At 35.7% G+C, this 21,951-nt stretch overlaps 1 protein-coding gene across 1 annotated transcript; it reads left to right on the top strand.

The window, feature by feature from the left end:
* Positions 1 to 8,825: 8,825 nt before the first annotated feature.
* Positions 8,826 to 21,267, top strand: LOC118820654 (C-type mannose receptor 2-like). The gene is made up of 11 exons (XM_036589045.1): positions 8,826 to 8,850; positions 8,988 to 9,377; positions 9,468 to 9,833; positions 12,249 to 12,620; positions 12,701 to 13,075; positions 13,473 to 13,862; positions 13,948 to 14,295; positions 14,505 to 14,867; positions 19,436 to 19,798; positions 20,748 to 20,830; positions 21,157 to 21,267. Exons 1-11 carry the CDS (start codon positions 8,826 to 8,828, stop codon positions 21,235 to 21,237), a joined length of 3,156 nt encoding a protein of 1,051 aa, XP_036444938.1. The 3' UTR covers positions 21,238 to 21,267.
* Positions 21,268 to 21,951: the final 684 nt, after the last annotated feature.

The raw sequence follows: 21,951 nt of genomic DNA, 5'->3' as shown, positions 1-21,951 counted from the left end.
TGTTCTTCTTTAGTAGTTAGTAGTTAACAGTAGTTTCCAGAATTATTTTCATAATGCATATTAATCATACATTATTCTATAACTGTAATTCTTATAGAAAATTTACTTTATTTGGGTTATTGGGAAGTTTTATTAACCAATGATTTAGGGGCTACTCTTTTCAGCAACTGCATTTTGAATTTATTGAAATATTGCTGGGATGTAACTTGAGAGCTGCTTGTTTTAATGATATTAGAGATCTTAGATATGATCATCAAGCATGTGATGAACACTTTTTCCTTGCTCTCCATATCACAAAATTCAGCCAGAGTTTGATTTACAACCTTGAAAAGAAAGATGGAGAGAAAATGTTCAACATATCAGCACAAGAGGTGGGATTTTGTTGTAATGTACATTTAATGTAAGATACACTGACCCCACAGTGCCCTGGTCATTGAAGCTTATATTTTAGGTTCAAAACAATAGAAGCAAAACATACCGAAAACATGCTGAAAGTGCTTTACAATACAGTAGAATATAAAACAGACAATACAGTAGAAGTAACAAAACTAAGAGTGACACGATAACAAATTTCGGTTGGTTTGGGGCGAATAGGAGGTGATGAATGGGCTTCAGAATTTAGATTAAAGTTTAATAATCCTTTCTTACTAAGTGTCAGCTGCAAGAAACTAGTAGTTTACACTGTAGTATAACAACTGCATAAACAGTGCAGCATAAATCACTGTCACTGTCATTTACTGCCCCATAGCCACAGTGCTGCAGCTATTATTACTGGTTAATTCTTAGTTATTACTGGTATTTTCTTTCTTTTTTTTCAGATTTTCATTTTAGCAAGCTTTAATGTGGATATAGAAGTTAGAACATAAAATATATTTAGAAAATTTTGAATATATGAGCAAATGGTTAGTTGTTTTTAATGTTTTGTACATTGCATTACTACTATTTTCACTGCTGTACAATCTCTGTTTGAAGATGTGAATAATATTCCACGCTTTATGCAAAATACTCATTGTATGCATATTATATTTAAAGCATGACTAGCAAACTGTCCTTCACAAGAATTGAACCCCCAATCCCCCAATCCCCTCCGCCAATAGCAACAATCACAAAAAACCCTAAAACATACAGTAATTAATTGAATCTATGTAAGATGTAAAATAATTCGTTGCTCTGTGATAGTAAGCTTTTAGGTGGCAGCACTAGTATTGTTAAATGTTGCATCCCACCAAGGAATATATTTCATCTTGCTGTGTTTTTTGAAAATAGCCAAAAAATAAGTAAATTGTCAGATTTTCGTGATGGATTAGTAACATAACGGAAACTGCCTAAGATGAGCTGATGAGCTAAAGCTAGAGTTAACTGGTATCAACTGTTTCTGGACCTAACAACAGCCTAGCCTAATTAGCGATAAAAGTTGTCAATGTGTCTTTGGCATCGCTTTCATGTTCAGACACTCACATTTTAGAGCAGCAAATCACAACAAAATACTTTCTCACAAATGCTCGCCAAACGTCCACAGTTCTGCGAAAACAAAATCATCGCTTGACTGGAATTGTCGCTCTTCCTGTAACGAAACGCAATGAGGCACTGTTACTCCAGGAGGCTCAAAATCCCAGAATACCAAGGGGTAATCAGTGCTAACAAGCCACACCTGTTGGTACCGGCATTTAAAAGTGTGGCAAACAGCACACCCTTGTCACACCTTTGTAGAGGGGTGACAGGTACGGCACTCAGTGGTTTGTATCTTCCAAATCAATAAATAAAAAAGAAAAAGAGAGAGAAAGAAAGAGGAATGAGAAAAGAAAGAAGAGAAAAGTATAAAAAGAAAAAACAAAGCTAGTTGACAGAGAAGAAAAGAGAAGAAGGAAAAAATGAGAGAAACATTGTTTTGCTTTAAGACAAGGAAGCTCCCCAGTGGCACAGTGGATGGGCACTGGGCTTGCAGAACCAGGGTCACTAGTTGGAATCCAGCTGGGAGTTACTTCCCTCCAACCGTGCACAACGCAGTCTCCGCGTCATTGTTTATTACACCCTGTCTTACTGTAGAAATATCAAGAAGGTGAATAAATAAGTCTATATTTTATATATTATTTTCACTTATCAGTTTTAAGACCCATTCTCACGGGGTTTTCCTCTCTGCACTTGGGTCCACTCCCTGACTGTCCTGTGACAGTAACAGTGGAGTACCACCAAAATAACCTGACACCCTGTCTCAGCCTCTCTGCCTGTGTTTGTATATTTATGTAACTGTGGGTGGAAAAAAGTTTAGCTGTTTAATGTTCAAATAAAGTAAATAAAGTTTCTGATTCTGTATGAAGAAATTACTATGACTATCGGAGTCAATATATCACAGTAAAGAAAATCACAACTGATAAATTGGTGTAATTGCTAAATGTTTGAATGGTACAAATGCTCTGTACAGATATCAGTGAGTTTGGAAGCTTTGAATACGATTGGCATTGCAAATACTGTTGTTCACAGTGAAACATGACCGACAGTGGAATAGAGAAATGGAAAATGGAAAGGGCATGAAGATGCTCTGTGATCTGGGTGATCCTGCACTTCAGTAATGAGATGTTCAGTGTTTGTGTCCCCTAAAAAATCAACCTCTGGTTTACTTTACTGCTGTGGTTCACAGCAAAAGTTGGAAAAAATTGAACTCTTGATAGAATGTTGGTGGACCGTTCTGGTCAGCGGACTACTTTCAATGACAGTGGCAGAAGTGTTTGTCGCAGCTCCCTTAAAAAATATAGAATATCCGGGTTGCCCTTGTCTGTCCGTACCACCAACATGTAAATGCAGCATAAAGGTTACAGGCTTAACTGCTTGACACCTGTGCTACTTCTTCTAGATAATAAGACAGCTGACTGTAGTGAGTTTTAATGAGGTTAGCATCTGGTTTTATAGGATTCTTACTGATGAATACCAGAAATGATCACCTCATTCTCCAGCAATCCCCTCCCACCACCAACATTCTTATTGTTTTGACATGTTTATGTTAACCTTCAGTTCTTTCATTTTTCCAGAGCCATGGTGCAACTGATCTTAGCTCAGTCTTCTTGTTGGTGTATTTTAACTGTAACACTTTTGAGCAGTGTATTTCAAGCTGTGTTCAATGTGCAAAATTAAGTGTGCTACATGCTGTAAGTGTCTTACATAAGGTTTTGCGCACTCTAAACTTGTGTCTAAACAGTATTTGTGAATGAGAATAAAACCTGCACTCTCAGAAAAAACAGTACTAAACTGTCAGTGGGGCAGTACCCCTCTTGTCACTGGGGTGGTACCCTCAAGGGTACATCTTGGAACCTTTAGTCAGGGAACATAATTGTGCCATAATCCATTGAAATTATATTTTCTAAGTATGTACTGACTCCACACACCCCGTCTCATCTCCAGGCTTTTTATTTTATTGTTCTGTTTTATAACATTAGGTTATGAAAAGGTACAAATATATATTTCTCCACTAGGAAAAACGTATTGAAGATACACAAATGCACCTTAAATCCACTGTTGTACCTTTGAGGGAACATTTACATTGTTTGTGCCTTGATGAACAAAAAATGTACCTGCAGGGAACCTTTATTTCTGACAGTGTGGGCTGAAAGTCAGAGTTACTGCAGGTAACTTTTTACAAACAAGCAAAGTTTTAAGATTTATTTGCAACTTAGTTACAAGTTTAAGTTTAATAAAAACTTGCTTTAAACTCAGGTTCACAAATGAGTTTTTCATTATACTGCATCTGTAGGTCTCTCACAACTGCATATGTTTACATATTTCTATGTTGTGGTCTATTTACACAAAGTTAGGTTATTTCCATCATTTATGTTAGAATAGGCACACCCAAAATTGTACGCTGCTGCACTGACATTGAACCGTATGGTTGCACTTGGTCGGCATGTCCAACAGGTCAAAACAAACTCAAAACAAAGTGTGCGCTGTCTCTGATTGGTGTTCTTGCTTTGCACTTCTTTCGTTTTGACGTGTTATGTTTTTATGCAAAAATGGGAGCTTATAAACATAGTAAATATCAGGAACATGAGATCAACCTGAATCGGACTGTAGGATGATCTGATTAGTTGCAAATGGTCTCTGGATAATGATAGTGTCTAAAGGAGTTGGTGATGGTGAGCGCATATGTTTTGTATATCTAACAATAGATCTACAATACAGTAACTCTAGATTTATGTAACTTTCAAAATGTTCTTCACTCTCACAGATCTCTTTTTCAAACATGTCTTTTTCAGACAGTGATTCCAAAACTGGTCCTCAGGGACCCTTAGATGATTCACGTTTTTGGAAATCACGATCTGAGAACCGAGGCCTTGCACATTTAGAATCCCCATCTATGAAGACTCAAAACAGTGTCAAAAACCTGGGAGTCACTTTTGATAGTGACCTTAGCTTTAAGAACCACATAAGTAATGTCTGAAAAATAACATTTTATCACATTAGGAGATCTGCAATACTCTTTCATTAGCTGGTAGTGAGACATTTTGGTGCCTGGATTACTGAAATGCCCTTTTTTTCCCAAGAAGAGGTCCCTAACTAATTAGAAAATATAGGTCTGAAAGAAATTACTGAGAAATTAATTTAATGCCTTACAAATCTGTGGAATATGAATATACATTAACTCCAGTAAAAAGTCCACACACACACAAAAGTTGAGCATTAATACATTTTGCTGGAACACCCCAAGTATAACAGATGATCATAAAAATAGTATATATTAACAATTAAAGCATAAATGTTTTCATTTGTAAATATTTTCAAATATAATAATAATAACAAATAAATTTTGTACAAGAAAAAATACAAGAAAAATACAAGAAAAAATATTTTATGGTTCAGACATAAACAGTACAATGATCTCAGGAAAACAACTCTCTTTCTTAAACACAGGCCCTTTGGCCTCCTTCATTGTTCTTTGTTCCTTGAAATCACACTCTTTTTTTCTTCTTTTCTTCTGGCAAGCTTTAATCTGGATGGAGAACTTATCACTTTGAGTATTTGAACAAGTGGCTAGTTTGTGTATTTAATTATTTGTGAATATTTTCTCTCTCTTTTCACTATGTTATTATGTTTTTTTTTACTTTTCATGCAAATTCCTCATTGTAAGCCTTTTAATTGTCATAACACCTCTACCACTGACAACAACAATAACAAAAACAACAGCTAATACTTATTTAAACATACATAAGAAAAGATGTATATAAGATAAACAATCGTCTGTCATTTTATACTTTACTGTTTTTGTTTCGAAGCAGTCACTGTAACCCACACTGCTGTTGAGACATGGTCATGTGAGGCCATGATGCCATGTCCCCTGACCAGGCTCCGTAGGCCTTTAGAGGAAAAACAACAACACAACATCACAGACCCTCCAACATACTTAACAGTGGGCATCAGGTTCTTTTTAGTGTAGTCATCCTTCTTATTATACCAAACCCACCTTGAGTGTATGATGCTAAAAGCTACATTTTCCTTTCATCTGGCCACAGAACACAGTTCAGTTCAATCAAAGTCCCAAATCCAGGCACTTATGTTTGAGGTTAGATGACAGGTAAAGCTTTTTCCTGCCATGCTTTTCAAATAGTTTGTTGTCACGGAGGTGAAGTCTGATGGTAGTTTTGGAGACTTGGTGACTTCAAGATGATACTTTTTTTCTGTAACTCTCCAACAGTGATCCTTAGGGATTTTTTTTTTTTGCTGCTCTTACCATCCTCCTTACTGTGCATGGGATCCAAAGAAACTTGTGTCCTCGTCAAGGCAGGTTTGTTACAGTTTCAGTTGATTGGAACATAATATTTATTTAATTATTGCCCTAACTACAGATAGCTCTCTTTTATAGCCTTTTCCCGACTCATGAAGGTCAACACACTTTCCCCTTATTTGAATCATGTGTTTTCTAGGGTTGTCAATAATTGTGTCACATGGTTTTATTGAAAAAATACTCGATGAGGGGTTTATAATTTTTTTTTTAAATCTCAGAATATGTTTACTTCAGTTAATAGTTGGATTTTTCCTAATTTTGCAGTCAGAGATTTAGCTAACTGACCACAAGGTGAATTTGGTGTAACACTTTAAACTTATCTATAGCAGGGGTGCCAATAATTGTGGAGGGGACTATATTTTATTTTCATCATTACTGGCAAACAGTCCTGTACAAAAATGACCCCTCTCCCCACTCCCACCAAAGACCCCACTCACATCACAACCAGCACCATCAGCACTATCAACAACATACAATGCTTATTTTACCTTATTGAATGTATAAAATAGACCATGCAGATGCCACAGCTGTTTGATTGGAAGATACTGGTTATTGTTTTACATCTCTTCATTATTTGTCCTTCCTATCAAGACAAAAGAGCCTGTTTCATCTGCTCCCAGAATACTGTAATTGCCTGACTACTTGCAGAGGTATTCCCCCTCCCCCCTGTGATATTCTATTAATTTACTATGAAGTAAAATGTTTAATCATATATGACATAACTTTAACAAACTAGAGCACCATCAAGTGTTTGATGAAACACAGTGAGTGTCACGCCAGAGTTGATTTCCCAATTCTGGTGTTCATAAATAAGACGATAACTTCCTTGTAGCGTGAGTTTTGCTGAGATGAATATCTGGTCTAACAGGATTATATCTGATGATCAGTTATGAACTATTTATGACCACACCTAGCAGTCCCCTCCCACATCCTAGCAATCTCATTGTGAGAAACATATTTTGAATTTTCTTGTAATGACATTTAATTTGTGCCTCACCCAACAAATTTTATATAAAAATGAACTATAGCCTACACTGCAGTCTTCTCCTAGAATCCTATGTTAGTTTGTCATTGCTTGCTGAGAGACTCCCTCACCGCCCCTTCCATAGTCCAAGTTTTGTCATTTTTTGAAAAACAGTTTGATTATACCAGGGTAACAAGCTGAATGTAGTGTATTTAGAGTACTGGATTTTAAACAGTGGGTGAAATAGTTAAATATGACTAACAAAAGACCATGTATACCAAGAAATGAGGGAGAAATAAGAAACTATTTAATTAAGATAAGGAATACAGTTCTCATATAAAAAATAGTATAATATTTCCCATAAAATAATTTTGTGGAAAGTGTTACCAGAAGTGATCACACCACTCTCTAGTAATCTCCTCCCACAGTTGAGCATTCTTATACATGTTTACAGCTGTCAGAAAGCAGAGAAGAGGAGAAGAGACCAGATCTGAAATCTGAGGTAAATGTTTTCAATAGAAGCTTATCAAACTACACTGTACAACTGATACAGCTCAGGAGGTGATATGAAGTGTTTTGAATTGATGTAACATGATAGTTTTGTTAATTTAACCTGTTTGTTTGGCTTTGCATTGTTTAATTTAAAGAGTGTATGTACTAGACAATCAGGAATTCCACTGATTTTTCAAAATTTCTGCATAATTCTTTAGTGAGGTTGTTAAAGTTATTCAGTGAGGTTTAATATAAACTGTACCTTTCTGGAGAAACATACTGAGTCAGAATTGTTCACAGTGGTGGTGATTGGAACCAGAGAGTTTGAGGTCTCAAAGTTTCCTTGTAGAAAGTTAAGGCACAAAATGTTTGTTACACAAAACGTGCTACTTGATGCCTGAGAAATTGTTTCATTATAGTTTTGAGAATAGTTTAGCCCTTAGTAATTTTTTAAATTAATGGCAGAAAGGTGCATGAAGACTGTTGTACGCCAAAGAAAGCTTAGATTTTCCGATTACCCACTTTTTTTGAATAATTATTACAAATAAAATTTGGACAGTAAATAAAAATGACCATATTTGTGTTGTGGAAATCGCAACCTCCAGTTCCTATTATCATCAGAGTAAAGAAATCCAAGCTGGTAAATTCCTCTATAATGAATCAAATCGATAGAATTCGCCTGTAAACCCATGGTCAAGCTTTATAAAAGATTGTAACATTTGGGGGCTCATCTGGCATGTTGTAATCCCTTGTGGCATTAAAAGACTGAACTGGTGATGATGGATTAAAAGTTGGAGGAACAGGCCAATAAAGCCTTTGTTTTTTTTAATTAAAACCAAAACCTAACCACACTTGTCTACTCTGAAACAGAAGGTACTTAACTAACCTATAAAAAAAGGAAATGAAAGCTTACTACTCTACACCTCCCCGGCCAGTAATCAAAAGTACATATGGTGGTCCCCACCCTCTGACCTAGGGAACTAGACAGAGTAGACTTCTACGTGGTGTGAATGTATAGGCACACACCTCTTACCTGTTTGAAACCCCAGGTGGTACGAATACTCAGTCTCTTGGAAAACAAAGTTAAAAGTATGCAGGTAAAATACTAGCTCAATACAAACTCAAAAGTACAAAAGTAACAAAAGTGCTGGTAAAATTCCTAAAATAAAAGCACACTCCAAACACAGGAGATTAAAAACACAAACTAAAACAGTACATCTTGAAGGCCTCTTTTAAGTCTTGAAAGCCTCTTTTCTGCCCCCATCTACAACAGCCAGGTCTCTGATAGGTTAGAGATCCTCCAAATGACTGACTGCAGGGCATGTACACCTGTTAAGGGAGAGACAAGGAGAGAGAGAGACACAAACACAAAAAAGACCAAAACACGTCCTTACACATAAAATAATATATATATATATAATATATATATATATATATATATATATACACACACACACACATAAAAAAAAATTTGGAGATCAAGATTTCGGAGGTGAGGAGGGGAATCCCCAAGCATTTTTGTGACAGATAGCAAAATGTATGTACTTCTGTAATGCATGTATTCTTATCAGCAATTTTTTCTGTATTTTTTCCAGAGCCATGTTTCAGCTCGTGCTGATTTTAGGTCAGTCATTGTTAATGTATCATATTTTAACTTTATAAATGACATGCACATGAGACTAGACTTAAACATACATTATTTCCTTGTTTAAACAATGTATATCAAACTGTGTTTATATAAAGTTAAATTGTCTTAAACAGGGCTCTGCACTCTCAGTGTTTGTCTTCCTCGTCAGTATCAGTTTGTGAATGAGAGTAAAACCTGGGCTGAAGCTCAGAGTTACTGCAGAGAACATTATGTTGATTTAGCCAGCATTGATAACAGTGAAGAAACACGGGAAATTATTAACTTAATGGACATCAGGAACAGCAGATCCACCTGGATTGGACTGAATGATGATGTGAACAGCTGGAGATGGTCTCTGGATGATGATCACTTCTACAAGGAGAATGAGAGAAACTTCAGGAACTGGTATAGAAGGAAACCTATAAACTGGGATGGAAAGTCTCTCTGTGTGTACTTGTCCGGTTTTATTACATCATGGTGGCCTGGTTTTTGTTCTTACACATTCCCATTCATTTGCTATGATGGTGAGCACAACTGTAATCTGACATAACGTAGCTCTAAATTTCAACATCTCCTCCTTTAAAAATGTTATCCATTGCTTTTGTTTCTTCTAGGAAGAGCGAATGCCACTGCAAGATATGTTTTTGTCAATCAGTATATGAACTGGACTGAAGCTCAGAGATACTGCAGAGAGCATCACACAGACCTGACCAGTGTGAGGAACGAATCGGAGAACCAGAAGATAATATCATTGCTAAGTAATTATTATAATTATCATTATGATTATTACACTGCATGGATCGGCCTGTACAGAACCAGGTCCTGGTCAGATAAGAGCAACTCTTCTTTCAGCTACTGGAAAGCAGGACAACCAGATAATGCTGGACAGAGTGAATACTGTACAGCTGTGTCATTCAGTGACTCTGGACAATGGACAGATGAAAACTGTTCTCACACTCTGCCTTTTCTCTGTTACAGTGGTGAGTACACTTCTGTTTCAATTATTTATTCACTCATCAATCATTTATTCATTGATTTTAATTTTCCTATTTTTATTTTTATTTATTGTGACATCATGAGAACAAGACAAAACAACATACCACAACACAAAAACAACAGTATACTAAAGTGACAAACTTGCAAAATCACTTCACATAGATCTCAAAACAAATTAAATAATTTGAAAATTGGTCCACAGCTGTCATTAAATTATCGTAAATAGAAATTCTCTTTTCCAAAATAATACTGTCCAGCTTTTTAAAGTCAATTGTTTACCATTTTCAGTTTAACCACTGCAAAAAATAAAAATAAAAAAAAAATAAATCTATAATCTAAAAAAAAAAAATCTGTAAAAAAATGAAGGAATTGAAAACTGAGAAGGAATATTCAATAGTGATACATCACCTTAAACAGACTAATGGAATGATATGTCACGCCTCCCTCCATCCTGGCTGAAACTATGGCCAACTCGGCTGCCTCAGACTACAATTTCCAGAACCCCTCACTTACTCACATGACTCAGGACTCATCCAGAACCACCTATCAATGCTCAGCTTCTTCGGACCTCTAATCACTTTCACCTTTTCACCTGTGTATATACACCGGCCTGTTTGTACCTTCACTCTGTAAAGTATCGTCACCTTGTGTGCACCGAAAGGTTTCTGTTTTACAACTGTGGTTTTGGATCATTCTTTTGGCATTAGAGCTTTTAACTCTAGCCTTGTCTGTAAGCTGGTTTTGTCTGCCACTGTTACATAATACTACTTAAACATAAACCTAATTAAACTATAATGACTTCAAAAGCCACTAAACTTAAGCACAAGCCCAAGAACCATCTACAAAAAACTCATTGAATTCAGAGTACAGTGCAAACACACATTAAAATTTACCCAGTTTAAAAAAGTGAATGTAGGGTAAAGAAGGATATACGAACCACACACACACACACACACACACACACACACACACACACACACACACACACATTATCTAAGCCACTTATCCTCCTGGGTCGTGGGGGTCGTGGGGGTGCTGGAGCCTATCCCAGCAAGAACCCAGAGCCCATGAACAAAAACATACACAGACACAGAGTAAACATGCTAACTAATATTTGAACCTACTTTATAAAGAATGAGAATAATTTGTGAATGCAGACCACGCCTTGGTAAATGAGATAATGAGAGGAGGAGAACTCTGAGGAAGTTTGGGCTGGAGTTCAATACGGCTTCAGTGGGTCACGAGAAGGCCGACCCCCCATATATTAAAGTTTAAGTGCAGGCGTGGACAAGGTGGAGGAGGTGGAGTGCGAAATTTTGTCACAAGTAGGAAGAGTGAAGAATTGGCATTTATAGGAAGCTGGAGTTGAGAAGGAGGAGTTTTAGGCATGATCTTTCCTCAAACTTCAGTTATGTCATAATTCCATTTCTACAACTTTTTTTTGTGTTTTCAAAAAATAGTTTTCCCGAAACACTTCATTGGTTTGCACTGCTAAATCATACTCACATGCACTATGTAGAATAGCAAGCTATATGAAAGAACTTTGTGAGACGTTTAAGTGTGAAGAACTTTTTAAAAATTAAAATGAACCTCCACATAATGTAAAAATTCTTGGTAGAATCCTTGGATTGGCAAAGATCATTAACTTTACATTGTGCAACGGTTATTCTTTGTTGTGCTCACTTACTATAATGCCAGTGGGTCCAGCATTCAACTGATGCCTTACTTTAAGAGTTTGAACCTGAATATACACTTAATCTCTCACTTACCTTCCTTATATTACACAACAGTGCTTCTGTGTTGTTAATTCTTCCGCTTAGGGAAGAAATGATTCCAGTTATCCAAAATGGCTGGTCCTTCTTTTAGCTATATGAAGTTTTTTTTTTCATTTTGCAGTTCACAGTGAGTCATTATATTTTTTTGTTTGTTTGTTTTACAAATCTGTTCCTCTAAAGTGTCCTGTAAATTAGGTTTACCTAGTTTACCATAAATAGCCAGAGGAATATCATGACTCATTTCAACTCTTTCTGAGTGGCTGTCCTGAAAAAGTGGACTGTTTGATTTCTTTTTTTATCATGAGAAGACTTGATGGCCTTGACGAAGCATAATCAGGAGTTTTTGACATGATTATGTGCTCAGAACAGTGTCCACAATATACAGTCAGATGGCTAAATTTTGTTTAAATTCATGAACAAACCTCACAGCCATTTAGAAATCCATGGTAAAATTCCTTGAAAGCTCAAAACTAATGCTCACCTTTCACTTGTTTCCAAAGTAACAATATTTCCTGGTCAGTAAAATGTCCTTTTGTACAAGGACTGTAAACTGTATACTGTAGAAGACTAGTTCAGGATAAAAAGGTGAACATAATTTCTACCCTTTGTTTTGTGTTTCTCTAGCAATGTCATCAACATATCGTCAGTATCACTTTGTTAATGAGAGTAAGAGCTGGACTGAAGCTCAGAGATACTGCAGAGAGAATTACATTGACCTGGCCACCATTGATAACATGGAGGAAATGAACAGACTCATTAACACAGTAAATGGCAGCTACTCTGGTTTAGCCTGGATTGGACTGTATGATGATCTGGACAGCTGGAGATGGTCTCTGGATGATGAGAGCTTCTACAAGGAGGGAGAGAGAGATTTCAGAGGGTGGTACCATCAACCAAATAATCTTTTTGGAACAGAGCTGTGTGTTTATATTAACTCTGATGGAACATGGTCTGATGAACGATGTGAAACATATTGGACGTTTGTTTGCTATAATGGTATGAATATTTCACTGAGTGTGTAGGATATATATTGTTTATTTGTAGACATACTTGATAGAATTATTAATGTTTTTTAGGCAAAAATGGAGCTGACAACTACATCTGGATAAACCTGCCCATGTCTTGGGCAGATGCTCAGCGTTACTGCAGACAGTTTTACACAGACCTGGCCAGTGTGAGGAACTTAACTGAGAATCAGAGAATTGTCAACATTACAGGTGGCTCTAGTGTTTGGATTGGTCTCTACAGGACCAGACTCTGGTCAGACCAGCACATTTCCACATATGAGAACTGGAGACCAGGCATCTCTTACTCATCTGAACAACCAGACAATGGTGCAGGTGTTTTAGGAGAATTTGGTAACCAACACTGCACTGCTGTGTCATTCAGTGATTCAGGCCTGTGGACAGATGAGAACTGCTTAGCCACACTTCCCTTTATCTGTTACAGCAGTGAGTTTATTTTTCTCTCTTCTTTAATTTTTAAATCATTACACATTCTTTTTTTGCTTTTGTTTGTGAAAACACTAAATTTTTACTTCTTTATTGCTAAGCAACCACACTAATAGATTCAATCTCAATAACAAAGGTGTGTAAATAGTCATTAGTTTTGGATGTATGGTTCTCCAGTGCAGTGTAAACATGGAGGCTGTTTACTTATCATGTGTTTTTCTGGTGCTTGTGTTTTCTTCTCATGATCAGAAAATGCATCTTTTATTTGTTTAAAAACACTTAAGACTTTTTATTTTGATATTTCTATATGAACCTTACAATCTAGAAAGTACAAACATTTACAAAGATCTGTTTACATTTTGTGTAATATATTTTCATTTTTCCCTTTTAAATAAAGAGTTGTGCACAGGGCTCTCATGTGTCCCTCATCAGTATCACTTTGTTAATGAGAGTAAAAGCTGGACTGAAGCTCAGAGATACTGCAGAGAGAATTACACTGACCTGGCCTCCATTGATAACATGGAGGAAATGAACAGACTCATTAACACAGTAAATGGCAGCTACTCTGGTTTAGCCTGGATTGGACTGTATGATGATCTGGACAGCTGGAGATGGTCTCTGGATGATGAGAGTTTACACAAGGAGAATGTGACAAACTTCAGAAACTGGTATATACAGAAACCTGTTAACTCAGGAGGAAACCGCATGTGTGTGATACTTTCACAGTTTCAGGCCACATGGTTGGAAACCTCTTGCTCTCATAAATCCACATTCTTATGTTATGATGGTGAGTACAGCTGGTGAATTCTGAAAACAGCTCATAGTATTTATTTCAAAATGTCAAATATAATGTTTGTGTCTCATAGGAAGAGTGAGTGGCTGGGAAAGATATGTTTTTGTTTATCAATTCATGAACTGGACTGAAGCTCAGAGATACTGTAGAGAACATCACACAGACCTGGTCAGCGTGAGGAATGAAATGGAGAACCAGAAGTTAGGATCACTGGAAGATGATCATTATGTGGATTATTTCTATGAGTGGATCGGCCTGTACAGAACCAGGTCCTGGTCAGATAAGAGCAACTCTTCTTTCAGCTACTGGAAAGCAGGACAACCTGATAATGCTGGAGAGAGTGAATACTGTACAGCTGTATCATTCAGGGACTCTGGACAATGGACAGATGAAAACTGTGCTTACACTCTGCCTTTTCTCTGCTACAGTGGTGAGTACACTTCTGTTTGCAGGTTGAAAATGGGTAACGCATTTTTCATATTCAAACTCTCCACAGTGACAATCTACCTTTGTTCGTGTTGCTTTAATACTTAAATATTAAGTGTAAACTACATGTAAATAATTTCCCTCAATTTCTTACTCTTTCAAAATGAAATGTAAAGAAATCAGTTGTGAAACTTTATGTTTCTCTAGCAGTACCATACCGTCAGTATCACTTTGTTAATGAGAGTAAGAGCTGGACTGAAGCTCAGAGATACTGCAGAGAGAATTACACTGACCTGGCCACCATTGATAACATGGAGGAAATGAACAGACTCAATAACACAGTAAATGGCAGATACTCTGGTTTAGCCTGGATTGGACTGTATGATGATCTGGACAGCTGGAGATGGTCTCTGGATAATGAGAGTTTCTACAAGGAGGGAGAGAGAGATTTCAGAGGGTGGTCCCGTCAACCAGATAACTACAATGGGAAAGAGCTGTGTGTTTACATGTCTTCAACAGGGGAATGGTTTGATACTCCCTGTACTGATATACGAGGATTTGTTTGCTATAACAGTAAGTGCTGCAAATATTAAAACAATTTCAATAACCCATTTTTTATATTAATTACAAATTCTAAATGTATTCGTAAATATGTTTGTCTAATGCTCTATTAAATATAAATGTTATTAACTAAAGGTTTTATTTATTTAATGTTTATATTATTCAGTAAGGCAGGGAATCATTTCAGTTTGGTGATTGGCCTGCTCAGATACACTCAGTAAAGCTGGTAAATGATGAAGGTTGAGCACAATCACTATCCTGTGCTGGACTGAAATTGATGACCTCTGTTATTATGTGCAACGCTCTGTTTTTGTGATTACAACTTAACTGTGAAAATTGCAGCGCTGATGATTTGGGGTGTGTTTCCAGTTTCCCGACCAGCAGTGCAGGCTGTAACCCAGCACAGGGCAGCGCAGATGTGATCAGGGGAGGAGTTAGAGTGAATACATATCAAAAAGCATGGTTTGATGTGCTGCAGCCACAGCCAATCAGATCAATCTTTTTAAGAGAAGCATGTAATATTTTCCTAATGGCAGAGGATCACTGCCTTTCTACAACCCCAATTCCAAAAAAGTTGGGACACTGTGTAAAATGTAAATGAAACGTAAATGAATGTAAATAAAAACAGAATGCAATGATTTGCAAATCTAGTAGAGCCATATTTTATTCACAATAGAACACAGAACACATATCAGATGTTGAAAGTGAGACATTTTACCATTTCATGAAAAACATTAATTCATTTTGAACTTGATGGCAGCAATGCATTTTAAAAAAAGTTGGGACAGGGCCACGTCTCCCATTGTGTAGCATCCCCTCTTCTTTTAACAACAGTCTGTAAACATCTGGGAAGTCAGGAGAACAATTGCTGGAGTTTTGGGAGAGGAATGTTGTCTCATTCTTGTCTAATGTAGGATTTTAGCTGTTCAACAGTCCTGGGTCTTCTTCGATGGATTTTTCGTTTCATGATGCGCCAAATGTTTTCCATTGGTGAAAGGTCTGGACTGCAGGCAGGCCAGTTCAGCACCCGGACTCTTATTCTGTGAAGCCATGCTGTTGTAACTGATGCAGTATGTGGGTTAGCATTGTCTTGATGAAATATGCAAGGCCTTTTCTTTGAAAGAGACGTTGTCTGGATGGGAACATATGTTGCCAAAACCTGTATATTTCATTTAGCATTAATCTTGCCTTCACAGGGCGCAAGACATCTATGCTATGTGCACTAATGCTCCCCCATACCATCATGGATGCTGGCTTTTGAACTGTGTGCTAATAACAAGCTGAGAGGTCTTTAATTTGGAGGATGCAGTGTCCATGATTTCCAAAAAGAATTTCAAATTTTGATTCGTTGGACCACAGGACAGTTTTCCACTTTCCCTCAGTCCATCTTAAACGAGCTTGGACCCAGAGAAGTTGGTGGCATTTCTGGACCCTGTTTATATATGGTTTCCTTTTTGCATGATACAGCTTTCACTGGCTTTTGTGGATTTCACAGCGAACTGTGTTCACAGACAATGATATCTGGAAGTGTTTCTGAGCCCATGCAGTGAATTCCAGTACAGAATCATCAAGTTCTAAATGAATTAATGTTTTTCATGAAATGGTAAAATGTCTCACTTTCAACATCATCTGATATGTGTTCTATGTTCTATTGTGAATAAAATATGGGTTTATTGCAAATCATTGCATTCTGTTTTTATTTACATTCATTTACATTTTACACAGCATTCCAACTTTTTTGGAACTAGGGTTGTACAATACAGGCAAATTATTACAATTTATAACAAACAATACAATAATATTATGAAAATTGTTGATATGCTGGTTTTTGCAGAAACCATCACATTTCATAATGTGCTTATTTTGTAGAAGAACTGTAGAGCTCTTAAACGGTGTTCAATCTAAAAACAGTGTAATGAGTAATGATGCAGCTTTGCATGCTTTGGAAGGCCAGCATAGATATTAACTTCAGTCCTCTTAGCTGTCTTTTTTTTAAAAATCTTAACACTGTTTCTGTTTTATTCTGAAAACAGTCTTTCTTGATAAAAGTGATTGTAATATACAATAAATTAAATTAAGTTTAAATAATCCCCAAAAATATAATGTTTAGTCAAGGATGATTATATTCACAGAGAGGCAATGGTAACATTAGTTCGTTTTTTTCTTTTATTACTATTAAGATTATTTAACATTGTTATTATTATTATCAAAACAACAATAAAAGTAATAATAACACTAGTACATTACATAGCATCCCTTTCCAAAGCAAAACATGTATCTCCAAAATAGTAACTTTACAGGACAGGGCAAAAACATTCTTTACTTGTAAGTCAATTGAGAGAGATTTTTTGTAAGCATTTTTGATGCATTTTTATTGGTCCATTTATCATTAAATTTTCACAAAATGTAAAGCATAGCTGCCAGGCTCAGAGGATGAAGAAAAGTGAAAAATCACAAAAATGTTTTTCTTTGGTCAGCGATAGTATGTAAAATTATGAACAAGAACAAAACAAAAAATTATTATTATTATCATTGTACTTATTTTAAACATATAGCACTTTATAATGGGGTGTTTCCAAAGATTCCATGAGCAGCACAGAGTTTTAATTACATTATTATTAAATGAATAGAAATTCAGTTGATGTGTGTGATCATATGTGTGTAGTTCCAACTTAAGAGCTCCATTTATTTAGGAAACTTTACCAAACAATCAACCACTAAACCCACTGTTTTATACATGCTTTTATGATTACAGATCAACAAAAAGAATCATAGAATGATAAAACTGCACTTTAAGGCATCCTTTTTTATATGGGAGGCAAATCTGGTCAAAAAAGAAATTAAAATGAAAACAATACAATGTAAATGTAAACCTCTTTTTGCCATTTCTTTGACATCTGCACAAATATCCTGCCAAAATTGAAAAAGAAGTGAAATACCCACATTTGCAATTTAATTTTTCACATAAGCACGACACATTTGTGCTAAAAATAAAAGTAAATTTAAAACAGGTATTTGTCATTTCATTTTAGTCATTATTCTGGTATTTCATGGTCATATCTAAAATGGAAAAGCTAATAGAGAAAAGAAAATGCAAGCCTTCATTTGGCTTTGCCTTTTCTCCATGAAATGCATAATATGTGTTAAAAATGAAATCAAAATGCAATGTTCACGTTCTTATTTCTTTTTCATAGCAAAGGATGCATATCTGATGAAATTATAATTTGAAATTACAAAATGGATAAATCAACAGCAAAGTCACAGTTTGTGATTCAGTTTTCAATGTCATTCTGATGCTTTAAGTGTCAGAATGAAAAGCCAAATGCAAATGAACACAGGTGCCACTTGCTATTGATTTACTTTTCATTTCCAATTTTACTTTTTCATTTTCAAATTGACCAACATGCAAATATATGTTAATTAGCACTAGGCGGGGCTACGGGGTACATTTTAGGACATCCTCAGACCTCAGAGTCAGAACTGCATCATTCCTCAAGCTAAATGACTTTGAGTCTCCAGAAAAACAATCGGCATGTCTCAGATCTGGTGTAACTGAACATCAGACCAAATGCCGTCAGACCGAATGGCCTCAGAAAAAAATGAAAATATTATACTGTCATTTATATCGAGATACACAATGGTTCTAACTCTCTTTCTTTTAAGTTATATGAACCAGTATATGCTCGACCAAGCTTGTTTGATGTGATACCTTTTTCTGAGGCTGTTTTGGTTTTTAATTTTGGTCTTAATTTTAATTTCTGTTTTTGGCCGGATTTGCCTCCCATATTTTTATTGGCTACATTTGGAGGAACAGTGAAGACCACATCTGTATAAATCTACCTTTGATTTCACACTTGCATCTTCTTTATTTTATGCTTGGTTTAAGTAAAAAAGCAGGGTTTTGCAACGTCTTCAAACGTGACTTCATAAAGTCAGAAAAATATTGTTTTGCACTTATTTGTGATAAGAGAGGATCTGAGGAGGCAGCAGCACAAGCATGAGTTGAAAAAATTTTATGTGAGACATCATGGAGGCACACGTGTGTGTATGTGTGTATGTATATGTGTATATGTGTGTATGTGTATATATATATATATATATATATATATATACAACATTATTATTATATAACAACATTTCCAAAAATAAAATAAAATGTAATGACATGTAAATCATTTAAACCCTCTATTTAATTGAAAATAGTACAAAGACAACAAAGCAAAAGTTGAAACTCAGAAAGTTTATTGTTTTTTGAAAAATATTTGCCCATTTTGAATTTGATGCCAACAACATGTTCCAAGAAAATTGGGACGGCACTGCATTAAAAACAGACATAATTCTATGTATGCATGAAGTTTTTTCAGATCACAAATAGGCTTACATCAAACCAAACTAGTAATATACAGGCATCATACCTTTAGACTGCACTTGCGCTGGCACAAAAATAGATTTTAAAAATTATTTTATACTTTAAGAATTGAACAGCTGTCATCTTTGACAAGAATTAAAATCTATCAGATCATTTTGGTATTTAGTGATTTTAAATCAAGATATGTACATTTCACTGCTCTGTTTTTTAGGTAATGACAGCACATATGTGTTGGTTTCTGGAGGAAAGACTTGGGCAGAAGCTCAGAGTTTCTGTAGAAACAATTACACAGACCTGGCCAGTGTGAGGAACCAGACTGAGCTGCAGCAAATAATGAGAATTTCAAATGGCAATACAGTTTGGATCGGTCTGTATAGAAACCGACTGTGGTCAGATCAGAGCAACTCCACTTTCACTTATTGGAGACCAGCGGTCCAATTTGCACCATCAGAACCTGATAATGGTTTGTACTCATCTAGACAATATGGAAATCAACACTGTACAGCTGTGGATCATTCAGGCTACTGGACAGATGAAGACTGCTTCGCCAGCTTCCCATTCATCTGCTACAGTGGTGAGTCGTGTAATTATGTAAAATATTTTAAAAGAAAAATGTTTTCTGTACCTATTGGTGATTAGGTTACATTACTAATGTTGCAAAACCACACAACCTATTTAAAACCACTTTTATCGGATTAGAAAAGCACATTCTTCTTAGTCTTCCTTTAACTCTGCAGTAGACAGCTCTTTACACAGTTCTTGAGCTCACTCGATGGTTCTATATCACTCGATGGATAAATATTAACTTTAATATGTACTGAATATTCAACAGTCTAAGATCAAATCGGTGGTCAAACTAGGATCTTATGGGCTCCAGTGCAAAACAATTATACAACCCCTGTACAAGCCTCAATTAATAAACATGACAATGTAATATGTGTGTTTATTCAGTATTGTTAAGTCTCAAACAAGCCTCTTAAGGCTGTTGAGGCATGCCACCCACCCATTAGCATCTAATGTATTTTCCTTGCTATATAACATTGGAATAAACACAAACACAAATGCAGTAAAAAATAAAAAAACATATTTATTATGAATGTTAGATTAATACACTTAGAAGAGCACAGGTTAACATGGATTGATGGATGTGCCTGTGCTGAGCTCTAGTCTAGTTCATGTTTAGCCAACTGGCCTGACAATTAAAGTGACAGCTCAGGCTACTGGCCAGGTAATGTCCTGGTACTCCCAATGTGGCCCTCCACAGGCCTCAGTGTGAATGTCCACTCTAACACCCCCTCTAGTTACACCTGGTGAAAATATGTTTCTGAGTAATAGACGTCATTAACAAAATGTTTTCATGAATTCTTAAAATCACACATGAAACACTGCATATCACTGTGCACATAAATCTGCATACATCAAGGAATCATATATATATATATATATATATATATATATATATATATATATATATATATATATATATATATTACAGTGATTGTAATTCACCACTTCTGTCACAGGTCATGTTATGGGACTGAGAGTGAAAGTTAAAGATGGGAAGAATCGCTCTGGATCTCAGATTGAAGGACTGGTTTTAATGCAGGTGAGCAGCTTTTCTTTCCTCACTGTCTTTATCTAAACTGATTAGTTGTTTGTTCCAACCTGATGTAATAAAGACCCAGTAAAGAGCCTGTCCCTAATTCTGTAGATTATTAAGAAAACATGTGAAAAGACTTATAAAACTAGTCCTTGATGATAACTATTTTTCCCTATTTAACACATAATTGCAACACATTGTAAGTTTCAGTATACACATCATTAAACCACTGTAGATATTATGCTGTTGTGAATATTATGATGAAACATCTGCCTCTATGTTAGAGTTTGATAAGGTAAAGCAAGTTTAATGTAACTGAGCTTTTGTTTCAGCTTCAAGATGAGCTCATCAGGTTGGGACTTCCCAGCAACTTCACTCTGAAAGTGAGAAACATCCGTAAGACCACTCCCTGATGGAGACAGCACGTCTTTGTTCTTCACCAGTACTTGGGATTAGTTGTTCTTCTTTAGTAGTTAGTAAACAATAGTTTCCAGAATGATTTACATAATACAGATTCATCAGACATAACTGTGTAACTGTTATATAACTGTAATTCCTATAGAAAATTTACTTTATTTGGGTTATTGGGAAGTTTTACTAACCAATGATTAAGGGCTACTCTTTTCAGCAACTGCGTTATGAATTAATCTAAATATTGCTTAGTGTAACATCAGAGCTGCTTGTTTTAATTATATTAGATGATCTTAGATGTAATTTATCATCAAACGTGATGAACACTTTTTCCATGCTTGTGTTACTTAAAGCTACTTTATTGATCTTCCTGTAAAACCAAAATCCAGCAGCCAGAGTTTTATTTACAACTAGAAAAAGAGAGATGGAGAGAAAACATTCAACATGTCACGCACAAATGTGGGAAAAAAAAGATTTTTGTTGAATTGTACATTTAGTCATATAGCACTTTATACAGCGGATATTTTAGGTTCCAAATGATAAAATAAATCAAAACATACTAAAAATGCTCTGGAATTTAGGTTTTACATAAGATAGAATAAAAGATAAAACATAAAATGATTATAATACTTATAAAACTTAAAATATTACTGTGGAACTAATTAAAGAAAAAGTATCACCATAAAACTGGTTTGATGTTGAATAATAAGGAGTTG

The sequence above is a fragment of the Colossoma macropomum genome, unplaced genomic scaffold (assembly GCF_904425465.1).
Source record: "Colossoma macropomum unplaced genomic scaffold, Colossoma_macropomum, whole genome shotgun sequence".
Taxonomy (NCBI): Eukaryota; Metazoa; Chordata; class Actinopteri; order Characiformes; family Serrasalmidae; genus Colossoma; species Colossoma macropomum.
The sequence above is the reverse complement of the archived record's forward strand: the minus strand, read 5'-3'. Positions and strand labels throughout refer to the sequence as shown.